Genomic DNA, 13,652 nt, shown 5'->3' with positions numbered 1-13,652 from the left:
TCACCCCAGGCCCTACGACCGAGACTCGCGCTGGCTCTACACCTTTCCCACCGGGCCCTGGAGGCAACCGCAGGCACCGGCTGTCCCAGCAGTTGCTGCAAGCTCTCCCTGCAAAGCCCTCCGTGCGCGCGCGCGACGCACGCCCAGCGCGTGGCCCTCGTACCTCCAGGATCCTCTCGTCATCGATTTCGTTGAAGACTGTGCCGTTGATCTGGTTGGGCTTGAGGGCGACCCAGTTAAAGACGGGCATGCGGAACTTGGTCTTGATCGGCTTCTTGATTTTCACAGCTGAAGGCATCAGAGGGAGGGAAATGACAAACTCCCCAATAACCGAAAAACACCCGGCGCGCCCCGAACGCAGCCTTTCTGTCGGGCATTTCAGCACTGGAGGAAGAACGGGCCAGAGCTAAACTATCGCCCTGAAAAGCCTGCAAAGATCCTGCTGCCTCGACAGGCGAACGGCAGAGAGGGGCTTTATCCAGCCGTCGCGCTGCTTCAGGCCCGGCATTCACACAGCTGGACCGAAAGCCAGAGGCTGTGAAAACCTCGCAAAAGGAAATGTGTTATTACTTTATTACCACATGTTGTCTGGGCCGGTTTAAAAGCCCAGGCTATTTTTAAAAACTACAGAAAATGGACGAAACGGCTGAATTTCACTCCGCGCCGCTGGCTGCAGACGGCACCGCAGGGTGCGGGTGCCGTGCGGGGCCCACGGGGCGCTCGGGCTGCCGCTGACGGTACCTTTGCATTAGCCGGCACCGAGGGAGGGACGGGTTGCAGGCAGCCTTGCAAAAATTCGGCCCAGGATAGGTGATGAGAAGAACAAAAATCCCCTTTCCAAGGGTTTGGGTACAGGGGTGCAGTCCCTCCCCGCATGTGGCTGCGGGGCAAAGCTACTTCCCACCAGGCCCAAGCTGGTCTTTTAACGCAAAAGGGGTTTCAGCGGGTTTCAGCACACTTTCGCTTTAACACCCTTGAAATAATGGGCTTGATCTCCTCGGGCTGTGCAGAACCGGCAAGTCTTTTAATAACTTACAGAGAAGCTACAGAAGGCGAGGACTGATTATTTGCATTAATCAGTGAACAGAGTAACGAGCTAAGGTTGGAGCAAGGAAAACAACCTTTCTCTCTTCCAGTTTCTCACTGATCTAGGAGGTATACGAATAATTTCTGTAAGTCAGTTCTCGCCTCTTCGTAGGCAAACAAAAAGTTAGTTGCTACAAAATTGGGATGTTCATTAATGTGATCAATTAACGTGGTTACTCCAAAATCATTTTAAAAATAAACTATTTCTTTCCAGGCTGCAAGCAGGAAACAGAAACCCTGGTTTTTCTTCTCCAGTGCTGGCAGAAAATGCCGCTCAGGCTGCAGACCGCCCGCAGGGGCAGCCCTGCTGCTGCCGCCAACCTCGGGAGCAGCTCCAAGGCCGCCGGCCCCGGCTCGCCGCAGCGCGGGGCACCTTTGCCCGCAGCTGAGGATGGCTTGTGCTCAACTTATTTCAATTCCTGTTTGCTCCATGAAAGAGGTCCTGATTCCTGCCTAGCCCCTCCTGTAGCAGGAGGCACCTTGCTAATTTTTTGATGCTATGCACGGGGGCTACATTTTTTCCCTCAGTTCAGATGATGGCCAGTTTCCCAGGTCGCAAAGCACTTGAGCAAATAATCATTTTACCTTCCCCGGATGATTTTGTATGTACTGTTTTTCCAGGATAGAGACCTTCATTTCAAGGAACACTCCCTTCTTGTGCACGGGAGCTGGGCAAATGCTGAAAACATTTCTCTCACTTTGTCATTCGGTTTTTAAACCAAGAATTCACTTGTGTGTTCATGTGCCTTTCGGGCTCGTGCTCATTTTGCAGGGACCTTCTAAAGAATAAATTACTGGCAAGAGCATTTGTTTGAAACAAAGAACTGTAAGTGAATAACAGGGAACACACACGCACTATTAAACTGGAAAGTCTGTGTATTTGGAGAATTACATTCATCCAGTTGGGAAACACGAACACAGGTGACCAATTCCTGTGAATCTAAACTAACCACAGGTTCACTCTCTGTTTTGTTAAGGTGGTTACTTCGAAATAATTCTTAGCATAAGAAAAGAAATAGTTTTTTCCCAAGGTGCAAACACCCATGAAACAACATTTTCAACTAGCGCATATATTAGAATAGCTTATTAACTGTTCCTGCACTATTTAAGGAGAGAAAAGGAAGGTAACTGCATCATGTGCCCAGTTCCCGCAGCAGCTAATCCAACCATTGCAAAAAGCCCATTCCCAGTAAGGGGGACAGGGCGACCGCGGGCACGGCGACGTCTCGGAGGGGCGGACGGCAAGGCGGAGAGCGGGCGGTCGTGGCTGGCGACCGGCCCCCGAGGACAGAGGGCACCTCCAGCCGCTCCATTTTTGAGTGGTTTTAAGAGCGCGGCTTCAGAACGGCTCGCAAGAAACAGCGCCTCTGAATTACTTGCCGAACTGCTTTGCCGACTCGGGTGCACCTGACGGGTGCCCGACGCCCCTGGCCGGCAGCATCCACAGAGCCGGGGGTAGCGCACGCGCCCGCCCTCCCCAGCGGCCCCTGCCCAGCCTCTCCGTCCGCCCGCCGACGCTTCCGGCAAGTTAGCAGCAGGCCCCGCGCAGACACGGAACGTCACAGCACACAGGCACAGGGCGGGAAACGCGGGAAAGGAATTAAATACTTAGCAGGAAGGAACCTACAGAAGAGCTTGATGGGCCCGTCTTACCAGGAAGCAGAAAGAACAAAGAGAAAAACGTTAGTGATGGTTAGAGCAGCACAATTCATCACCGCGCCGAGTCCGGCCCGGTCCCAGAGGACGCCTGCCCTGAGAAACGCTACCTTCTACATAGGCGCGTTACCAAGAAAAGGCGCTTTCGCTTTCCCTCCGTTCTCTAACCCATTTAAGAGCAAAGGACCATCCGCCACCTAAGTGCCCTTCGGCAGACGGCTCCGAGCCGGCCTCCGCGGGAGCCCCAGCCCAGCTCGCGGCCACCCCGGCTCCGCGCCTGCCGCCCAGCGGGCTGCGCCGCGCCGGCCGAGGACAGCTTGCTCCCCTACTCCGGTCCCCAAAAACGCAAAGACGTCAGCTAGCACAGCGTCGAAGTAGCTTGCTGCAGAACCCCCTGCTTCTCCGGGTGATTTACACCAAGGTAAATTGAGATTTCTCGCCGCTGTACTCAAAAGAACAGAGACGATTACCTCGCTCGGTGGCAGACAGCGGCACAACCAACACGAGGGTCACCCCAAAGTCAGCGAAACGCGTGTGAACAGAGATGGGAGGGGAGGCAACAGCGTTCGCCTTGGGGAACTCTCCCCTGCCGAGATTTTCTACGGGAACGGCAGGGGAAGCAGCCCAAAGAAATCAATGGTCCCTGCCACGGCAGGGGCAAACGTCCGTGCCCCCGGTGGCTCGGCAGTCACCACCGCAGCCACACCGAATGTGCCACCAGCCCTCGGCTTTGCTTCTTCCCATGAAAGGCACCTCTGAGCAACTCTGGGTAACCTCCAGCCCCTGCGCGGGGTTTTTAACTGTCTGCAGTGTGACACATTCAGCGCCAACATCTCCTGCAGGGTTCGAACCTGGCAGCAGAAACCGGAAGAACGTTTTAAACCTTTCTGATGAAAATCTCCCAGCAATGCAGCAGGAACTGGCACCACACGCCGGAGAACTTCAGAGGGCCTCACTAAGGAGCTCCGCTCAGGGGAAAGCCTGGCTTTGAATGGGCCACGCGGTAGCGTGATGTGTATTCCTGGACTCACACCGGACTCAAAGGAAGCAATAGCAGCTGGAGAAAGACCATCTCGGGCGGAGAGATACCAACTGGTGGGGACCATCTCTGTCCATTGATACGGAGATGGAGCAGGTCGGCTGCACGCTAGCTCTCCGGGCATCTAATGACAAAATCAAGCCAATGGCTACAGATTGAAAAAGAAAAGAGGTAGAGTGGAGGTCCTCCAGGAAAACTGGCCGACACAGGGATGCAATGCCATCCCTATGACAGGATCCCTCCCAGGCCAACATGCTCCTTCACCAGCACAGGAGAAAGGCTGAATATTGGACTAGCTGAAGCGAATCAAAGGTGAAAGGCAACGTATATTTGTGAGCCTTCTGATCTGCTCTCCCAGAAGATGTGCTGCCAAATGAACACTACACCCCAGGTACCATGGGACCAGCGTGCTATTTCTCAAAACCCGCCAGGGAGAGAATAACCTGTAACCTCAGCTCTCTCTGGGCTTTTGTCCTCTTTTTTTTTTTTTTTTAATACACCCTGTCACCCACTAGTTCCATGATGGTTTTCTCTATCAGAGAAACATCTAAAGGCTGGAATACTTAACCAGTTTTCAAAAAAAAGTTATTAATCAGAGCTTCTCAATCTCTCTTTCTGAGATCATGACGTGCTCTTGAGATGTCCTGAGAGACAAGGAGTGCGATACCAACTAACACTCACTTGCTGCCTGAGGTACTTGGTCTGTGAGAAAGAGTGCATAAAAAAACGATTAAAGCTGGTCAGGAAATGTTTCTTCCTTCCAAAAAATTACAACAAGAAGTTTACCATTCCTTGCTCAGATATTTCTTCATCATATTCTCAAAAGAAATCAAAACCATGAAACTTTGGGGGGTTTTCAGAACCATTTTTTTCTTTCGTCTAAAGCCATAAATGATCATGTTAGAAAAATATTTCTGGAAAAAGCTTCAGTTTCACTGAAGAAGCTATCTCTTGTAGACCAAACCAAAACCATTTATCAAATAAATGGTCTTTCATTTTTTAACTCCTGCTATGTATAAGAAATAATGGGTATTGTTTAGGTAGCTAAATGTAAAAAAGAGTCACATCTCGGTATGCTGTTCCCTCCAGACAAGGTGTCCTCACCTTGCCTTTGCTTCCCTTCGCAACCAATCCACACAGTGCCCATGAGATGAGCAGTTCATTTTACCTGCAAGTCCTGAGTTGAAAACCACAGTGGGAGAGGCAGTTCCCGGCAAGGGGGGTGCCGACGGCGGGGGTGGTGGTGGCAGCGGGGCCGCGGGAGCTGTCTCCAGAGCTGGACCTGGGAGAGGAGGTGGTGGTGGTGGTGGTGGCGGTGGCGGCGGAGGCGGGGGCGGAGGTGGCATCGGCACCGTCACAGGACCATTTTGCACTACAGAATGAAGGAGAGAAGAGGTATCACCAGGGAACATCAATGAAAACACCACAAGCAGCCGCAGAAAAATTCACGGCAGGGACCAGCAGGCTCCCTGGGTGAAGGGATCCCCAGATGGCGTGTGCTGGAGCGGGCTCACCACCCCCGGGAGAACTGCACTCATCTAAGCCGGCCAGCCGCAAGGCACACGGCAGCTCTGCCTTCCCGTGCACGCTCCACCGGCGTCCACAGAAACATCTCCCTTTCCTGGGTCTGGGTTCACAACCCACTTTTGGGTGCGAAACTGGACCCATGAACCGTCCCAGACTCATCGCACAGTTGTGTAATAACTATGGCTGCAGTCCGACGGCAGTTTAAGCCAGTCTCATGGACTGCCATGGTCCCGCCACCCTCCTTGTCCCCAGCTATGTCTACTCTTCTCCACCACTGTACTGGCTCAAGCATTTGTTGGACCCTTCGCCAAACAACTTCGGTGTGTTAACCCAGCAGGAAATGACCCTAATGAAAGAAGCTAGTATTTTTTTGGACAACTGAAGCACTCAGAAATGGCTCAGACAAACCTGGGAGCCACCCAACGACTGGGAGTGCAACCACAGCTGGGGGGCTCAGCATCCTCGGCTGCTGTAGGCTGCCATGGACGGTCCATGGTGTTTTTGTCAGTCTAAGGGCAGCGTGACTGACTGCAGGCACAATGAATATTGCCACCAGCTCCCAGCCGGCTCACGTCACGGGACCGAATGCTCCTTACCTGCCTCGGGCGCTGCTGCTAAGGCTGGTAATGGCGGTGGAGGTGGTGGCAACGGTACTGAAGATGCAGCTCCAGCGCCTGGTCCAACACATGCGCCAGCCACGGCTTCTGACCCTGCTGGCAACACACCAGAAGCCAGAGCCACAGGGAGAATGGAGATGTCCCCATCACCTTTCTTCTGGATTTTAATGGTCCCCTGCTTTTCCAGTTCATGGATCTTTTTCTCCAGCGTTGACTGTCTCTGGATGGCTTCCTCTTTTTCTTTGACCATTTTTCTCAGTGTATGAACCTGGGTATTCGCATCTTTGTAGATTTCCTAAGAATGCCACAGAAACAACTAATTTTTACTTGTATTCAAAAAACCAGAATACCAGTACTAGAAACAGAAGAACAGCTTGACACTGGATTGCGCACTGTGCCCAGTCATTATCCAGATATGAGCTCTGATGCAAACCACGTATCTTCATTTGTGAGGAAGAATTCATTTTGCAGTTTTCCCACGGTAGCGGTAAGGCTGTGTGCAGTAATGAGTCCTATGAGAAATCTCATCTGCAGGCACCGACTCCCAGGAATGTAGAACTTTTATCATCACTTTTTTATAATATCTCCCATTATGCTAATCTTAAATATATAACATAGGTGTGCTACCTAGATTTTCACTTTTAACACAGGCTACCTGATGTCTTGCTGTTTGCTCTGCCTGCGAGCAGATGTTGGTCCATAAAGAGCAGCAGGATCAGAGCTCCTAATCGGGGGGAGAGATTGTTCCTGCGAGTATCCCGGGCAGACTTTCAGAAGAAGGAACCCTAGAAGCAGCCACACTTTGGGACAACATTTGGGCTAAAGTTAATTAATATTATATTAATAATTTGTGTTACTAAAATTGTACACCAAGAAGGAAGGAGTCTGGATTGTGTATGGGAAGCAGGCTGAGCTTGACAGTATCGACACAAGGCACTTGCTCTCTTATTCCTGCTGTGCAGCCAAATTATAAAAGACTCCAGTCCACCTCTAACTCTCCTGCACAACCAACTGCACGTGCAATACTCCAAACAGGAATCATCACAGTCCTCAGTGATAGGATGTAGCTATCTAGTTCACTGATTTGCTCGAGCATTCAGAGAGTGAAATGTCAATTTTTCAGCGCGCACACAAATAATTCTATTTGAAATCTATCCTGGAAAGCTAACAGAAACAGCTCAGCCCATTTAAAACGTTCGCTCTCTACCAAACACAGAATGCGCTGGAGATCCCTCTGCTGAAACGTTGCACCTAGCCAGAATTTTACCATCGCACTTACCCGAATCACATCCAGTTCTTTGTTTCTCTGCATAAGTTGTTTTTCCAGTTCCACAATCTTTGCCATAGCTTCGTTCTCCGTATCTTGGAGTTTTTCAGATAACTATCATTCGAAAGAGAAATAGATTATATAATGGATAATAATAGCTTACGATATGCATAAATTATTGATATACCACCAAATCCTGAAGTGTCTTTAGAAAGAGCAAAGGCTTCTGCACAGGGTCCCTGGGTGGGGGGAGCCCTGCCGAAGGGCTGGTCACCGTGAGTGGGATCTTTCAGCTACGACTGGCAGGCAACTCTGGGCCAAACTGCAGCTATGGACAGGTCCTGATAAGAGCCCACTCTCCAATAAAGCACTTAAAATGTAATCATTTTGCATATGCCCAAGTCCCATTCAAAACCCCCAAAATCACAGAATACCACAATGGCAGTGTTGCAAAGTCAACAGATGCCAAAATAGCAGGGCTTAAATATCACCTCTCACAATGAGGCTAATTTAACTGGTAACGGATAAAGGAAAGAGTTTGTTTTCTGTTCATTTTTCTACAGTCTTTTGATTATTTTTAATTTTTAGTTTTGGCCAGCCGCCGCCGCGTGCGATCTGAAAGCCACGCTCTGCTCTCGTTGGCGTTCCCCATCGGCACCCGTCGCTCCGGCTCCGGTGAGGCTGCAGAGGCGGCGAGGTGGGCCTGGCTGCTGCGTTCTGCGCATTGTGAGATAAAACTCCCGCAATTCTAGTATTAATATTTCCGTCAATGCATGACAGAAGAGTCTGTCAATACTCCGGGGATGAGTCTAGTCTATATAACAGCAGATCGGAAGTCAGTAGTTTAAAATTTGCCACAGAAGTAAACCATTAAGTTTCTAAACACCTAAAAGGAGTAGATCTGTTAAGCAAACTCTGCCATTTTCACTAAATCACTTTTCTTAGCAGAAGAGCGCCTCATAGGACTATATACTGTATAGTGAGTTCCTTTGAGAATACACTTAGAATAAGTGAAAGTCATACAGAAGTGGGAACAGAATGACCCTGTTATGAATTTTTTAAATGTGGAAACTATTTTCATTTTAAACAGTCAAGCCATATTTTCTGGATGAAAGTAATCGACACCAAGAGCATATGGCACAGAAAAGCTGCAAGCAAACAGCGACTATCTGAGCAGTGCGATTTCGCAGTCCTCGGTACTGAGCCCTTCCCCCTGGGACGCTCGCAACGTGATTTGAGAGAGCCAGGTGCGTTATCCGCCCGGCATCGGGCACGTCCTGCTGCTCGGGGATTTCCAACGCCCCCCGCCGCAGCAGGCCAAGCCTCGGCAGCCTCCTTCTGCTGTCCGCATACTTGGTGCAATGCTGGGAGCTGCACAGGACGGAGCTGTGCTTTTATGGTATGGAACGTTTATCGGCTCTATTTATTTGCACTGTATTGCTCAGGAATTTGCAATTTATATGTAAATTAGTTCTTCCAGTTCATAAGATAACTCTTTACAGAGGCGCAGCGCGCCAAGTGATTCCATCTGGAACCGCAGTTCAGCTGAAACTGAAAACTCAGAAACTATTTAAATCAATAAGCGCCAAACACGCAAAGCTGGGCCCTGATGGCGTTCAACGCGAGGTGGAGGTCTCGCCAGGAGAACCACTCCGACGTCGAGCGGAGGCCGCCCGGCCGGGGCAGCCCCGGCGACGTAGCTTTCTTCTGCAGGTCCTTCACTCTCACCGTATTTCCATGCCCGTCTCATCAGTAGCTTCCTGGTGACACTTCCTAATTAGTGTTTTTCCAGTGCATTCCGTGATTTTCTTTTCACATGTGAGCCTCACTTCCTGAATAGTTTAAGAACAGCGATGTGAGAGCTAATCTCACGCTTAAGCCTGAAGAGCTGGCTTCCACTAACTAATCACTTCACTGTCCTTTGCTTCCGCTGGCCACCTGAATAACGGTGGGGATAATCCTTTCCAGCTCGCAAAGGCTTTCCAAGGATAAACTGATGCTATCGAGGCACTCGAGCACTACAGGAATGGCCATGTGAGCGCTCAGGCAGGCAGCACGGACCAAACTGCTCCTCGGTGTACACAGAAACTGCGTATCGAGGCCCAGCAAACGCGGCGATCCTGTCCCTTTACGTTCCTCTACCTCAGCAAACAGAGGACAACCTGGGGGTCATGTCAGATAGGATAGTAAATAAAAGGACAGGGTGGCATATTTTCTCATCTGGTCAATAAATAGCTTAGGAACAAAACATTGCAGCAAGTGGTGCACCCAATAACTAAAATATGCGAATATGAGGTTCAAAAATATAGCTCGTACTGTAACTTTACTAGGTTTCTGTATGTTAATAAAAGCACACAGTCCCAACGAAGGAACTGCAACGAAATCAATACTTGACATCATTCCGCTCTCAACATGAATGATGCTAAGTTAATTCATAAAAAGGAGAAGTGTCTAGCCATGCCCACTGCTGTTAATTTAAAAGCATATCTACAATTTAAAAAAGTAAAGAAAACTAGAAGTGGAATTTTTCAAAAATAAAAATACGCAGTGTAATTTCCCAGCTGAGGAAACAGCAACACAAGGTCCACAAAGAAAGCACTCGGCAAATTTACCTGTCTGAGATTTCCAGAATTTCTTCACATGCCAAGTACCTGATTATTTCCCCATAAAGAAGAGCAGCACAGTAGTCCACAGGCTTCTTTCAAGCAAATACTCCTCACCCCAGAAGCTCTACCCCGGCTAAGCCTGTACTTTCATATCCCGAAAGAAACTGGCAATCCCAAAGCATTAACGTGCAAGCTCAAACAGCAGCCTCTGAACGACTTCAAAGACAAAGGGGACTTCGGTTTCGTACTAACATGAGAAATATTTTCTTCCAGTTCTTCAACTCTTTCCAAGGCCGCATTCTTGGTTTCAGCATCCTCAAGCAAAGCTCCCACATCAAAAACATTATCCAAGTAGGCCTGAATTTGCACCTGCAGCTTGTCGCTCTCTGTGTGTTTAAGTTTCTGCAAATCCAAGAAGAGAAGAGTGTCACTCAACACAGCCGGCAGGCAGCAAGGACAAAATCGCGCGCGGCGAACGCGGGTGGAAGAACGGTGTGAGCTCAGGCCATTTCCATCATCCGGAAAAACACTTAGTATTTTAACATTAGCAGGGGTCATAAATGATAAAGAGTCATTTATAAAGAGGACCAAACAGGCAGAGCTTTGAAATACAGTTAAGCAGTGTCTTATCCTTTATTACTACAGGGCCTTGCTTGCTGTTTGCGTACGGCTCCTGCGGTCCATCGGCAAGGTCTGAGCGCAAGAGCGAGTCCAAGGCCAGAATAGGCGAGGGGTCTCCTAACCCTAACCCTAACCCTCACCCTCACCCGGCAGCAGCGCAGGGACGGGGGGACAGGCTGCCAGCCGGGACCAACCCATATGCACGGCAGAGACGTGGCAACCACAGACCGGGCCAAACCTGGTCTGCAGTGAAAACCCCAAAGCAGAGTTTAGGTGTGAGGGCTTCGACTGACCGAGCCACTACTTCTACCTGCAAGTACAGAACTGGACCGGCTGGGAGCTCGGGCTTTCTCAGACGTGCACGTATCGCTGCGTGCAAGTATTTCTTGCAGACAGCAAAAAATAGCTCTCTTGGTTACCGCTGAGCAGAAGGAGAAGTCAGCAGAGACAAATCAATCCCTAATCAGCACAAGAGCTGTTTTCATGCATACGCTCCCGACGGCAAGAAAACAGAAAGACAGAAAAATACAAAGGGGGAAAATAAAAAAGCTTTCTTTTTCAAGAGAGTGTTTCCCACAGGAGGCCAGAAAATATCTAGCTGTCAGGAGAAAATACTCCAAGCAAAATTCAAAGCAGAATTTTTTTCCAGGTGGGAGACAGGCAGGGCTCTGCAGCATTTCATTCCTGAGGCAGCAGTGATGTGCGCAGCCTCGGCGCCGGGAACACTCTCCGACCCCGACCCCAATCCAGCACGATGCTCAGCGCACGTGCGTCAGGTCAGGCCTCCAGCCCACGCTCCTCAGTACAGGCAGCTGTACAGCAGCCGGCAAGTTCACTGTTCCTGGAGGAGACTTTGGTTCATTCTCCATCATTGCAAGACAAAGTCACAAATTTAGCTCCCAGTATATAATTCCAGTTAGTTAAGGTTAATTTTTTTCCCTTGCTGCAGGGGGGGAATCCAAGCCACAATCTCAAGTCAGCAACCAAGGCCAACTACGCTTTTAGCACAGACTACGAGACACCCCTGCTCTGCCCTCTCAAAAGCTCTTTTGGTTGTTTTTCAGTGGATTGGGGGGTATTAAAAGGCTTGGTCAAACTCCTTCACTGCCTGGGAGGGCAGGCAGGCGTGCTGCCTTTATTCCTGGCACCATAAACCGTGATGAAATACAACTTTTAAAAAGGAAAAGGGAGCAATTCCTGAAAGGAGGCTCCGCACACCGCCCTCTCCCGACTCTGAGCGTTATTTCCTTTGGCGGCAGCACCTAGTCCTGCCAGCGGAGACGCACCGAGCGCAGGAGATCGGGGCCAGGCTGCGCGCAGCACAAGCCAGTACAAGGTTAACATGTGTATAATTAACGGCTTTGTTCCTCTTGAACAGTAACAGTTAACCAGCTGCAATACCTTGATTAAAAAGCATAACAAAAAGAGGACCGTGAGTCAGGGTTTTTTCCAGTTCTCCGGAGCAGAGTCACTGGCATCAGAGCACCTAACTAGATGAAGACACTGGAACAGGACGTTTGCACTGACTCTCTGCAAGCAGCCAGTCCAAAAGCAGCAATACTGGCCAGTGGAGGAGAGAGGGGGGCGATACAGTGAGCTCTGATGTTTAAGGACACCCTCAACCATGACGTTTCTGCAGGGCGCAGTGAAACATCTCAGATGTGGTGGCTGCTGGCAGCACAGAGGTGCAGCGTGCAGCCCTTCTGCCCCACCACTTCCACAGCTGAGCCCCACGTACGCACACGCAAACTGCTTCCACGCTGCAAATAGGTTAATCCATCCGGGACCCCCCAATCCACGCTGTTATGGGGTAGAAAATCAGGTCATACTCACGTCCAGATACTCGTCCAGGCCTAATTTTGTAAATTCATATTGCAGGTGGACTCTGAAGTTCATGTCTTCCACCGAGTGGACAACGATGTTGATGAACTGCATGCAGGCCACCTGTGGGGAAGAACCACGGCAGGGTGAGCATTCAGTGACGGATGCCCTGAGAAGAGGGGGCTGATGGCACTACCAGCAAGCCGGAGGAAGGCTCTGGGGTGCAGACTTCGGACAGCCTGAGACACGGGGCCGGAGCTGGCACCCTCCAGCAGGCCCCGCTGGGTCAGACCTTATGCCAGCACACATTATTAATGATTACGTTTTATTATGTTTACTCTGAGTGGAAACTGTGATTTGCTATTCTGCAGCTTTTCTTTCAGCTTTGTGTTGGGTTCAGGCTGACGACGTATTTGTTTGTGGTGCTAAAGGGGAGCGCGGGCTCCAAGAGCTTAGTAATGTCTGCAGAGTCCACCTTTGCTTCGTTATACGCTGGTTCACAGAAAGAACGTGTTTTCTATGCCAGTCTGCTCTGCTAGACATCACACAAGCACACAAGCCTTCAAGACAACAATGCCATTTTCTGAAATGGCCTTTAAAAGTGAGATTAATTTTGCAACTGGAACCCTCAGCGCAGACAACAGGACTTTCACAAAGGATGCTTTGTTATTTGCAGGAAACCTATTTCCAAATCTGTGGTTTGGTAACTGAACAAGGGACCAGGTCATACGAATGAGCGTACAACCAAATGCAAACACGGGGAAGGAAAGAGAAAGGCTCCCCAGAAAGCGGTCACGGAGCTGCCCGGCCGCGGCGGGGGCCAGCGCCGCGGAGGAGCCCGCTGCAGCCGCCAGGGACCAGCCGAGGCACCCGCGGGGGCTTCTTCTTTAGTGCGAGGCAGGGCCAAATCCTCTTCTGCGCAGACAGTCCCAGCCCTCCTTTAGTCCAAAGGGATGGATACGTGGCCACATTTGTCACTCTCTTAGCAGCTTTTAGAGGGGGTTTTGCATAGTCTTTTTAAGCTACAATACCCTGTGCCAGTGCAACGCTTACAGGGTTTTCAACGGCGTAACTAAGTCCTGCTACAGACGCTGCAGCAGAAATCATGCCAAATTCTCAGCATTTACTGAGATACTTTCTCGATTTCTAAAATGAATCCGAGAGAAGATAAAATCGAAGCAACGTGATTTTACAGGCAAGACAAGCCTCCTGTGGAGGCTCCAAGTCTTTGGGCCATTTCATGGGAAGAGAGAACTGCAGCCCACTCTCTGGCTCACCGGTTTGTTGCAGGAAAGTGCCGGTGCCCTGTGACCCATGATAGGGCCCACGGGACAAGCCTCTGCGGCGGGCAGCCGTTGCAGGGTTGCCTGTGACTACGGGTTTGGAGCAAGTGCCCCAGCCTGTTCCTTCTA

At 50.2% G+C, this 13,652-nt stretch overlaps 1 protein-coding gene across 1 annotated transcript in view; it reads right to left on the bottom strand.

Moving 5' to 3' along the window:
• Positions 1-13,652, bottom strand: part of FMNL2 (formin like 2) — a 186,722-nt gene that overhangs the window by 13,804 nt on the left and 159,266 nt on the right. Inside the window, exons 11-16 of the mRNA XM_067299446.1 lie at positions 12,253-12,363; positions 10,051-10,200; positions 7,205-7,306; positions 5,905-6,220; positions 4,950-5,153; positions 164-288 (exon numbers count right to left, since the gene is read on the bottom strand). Coding sequence (XP_067155547.1) covers positions 164-288; positions 4,950-5,153; positions 5,905-6,220; positions 7,205-7,306; positions 10,051-10,200; positions 12,253-12,363 — 1,008 coding nt within the window. The remainder of the gene's footprint in view (positions 1-163; positions 289-4,949; positions 5,154-5,904; positions 6,221-7,204; positions 7,307-10,050; positions 10,201-12,252; positions 12,364-13,652) is intronic.

This window comes from Apteryx mantelli, chromosome 6, assembly GCF_036417845.1.
Source record: "Apteryx mantelli isolate bAptMan1 chromosome 6, bAptMan1.hap1, whole genome shotgun sequence".
Taxonomy (NCBI): Eukaryota; Metazoa; Chordata; class Aves; order Apterygiformes; family Apterygidae; genus Apteryx; species Apteryx mantelli.
The sequence above is the reverse complement of the archived record's forward strand: the minus strand, read 5'-3'. Positions and strand labels throughout refer to the sequence as shown.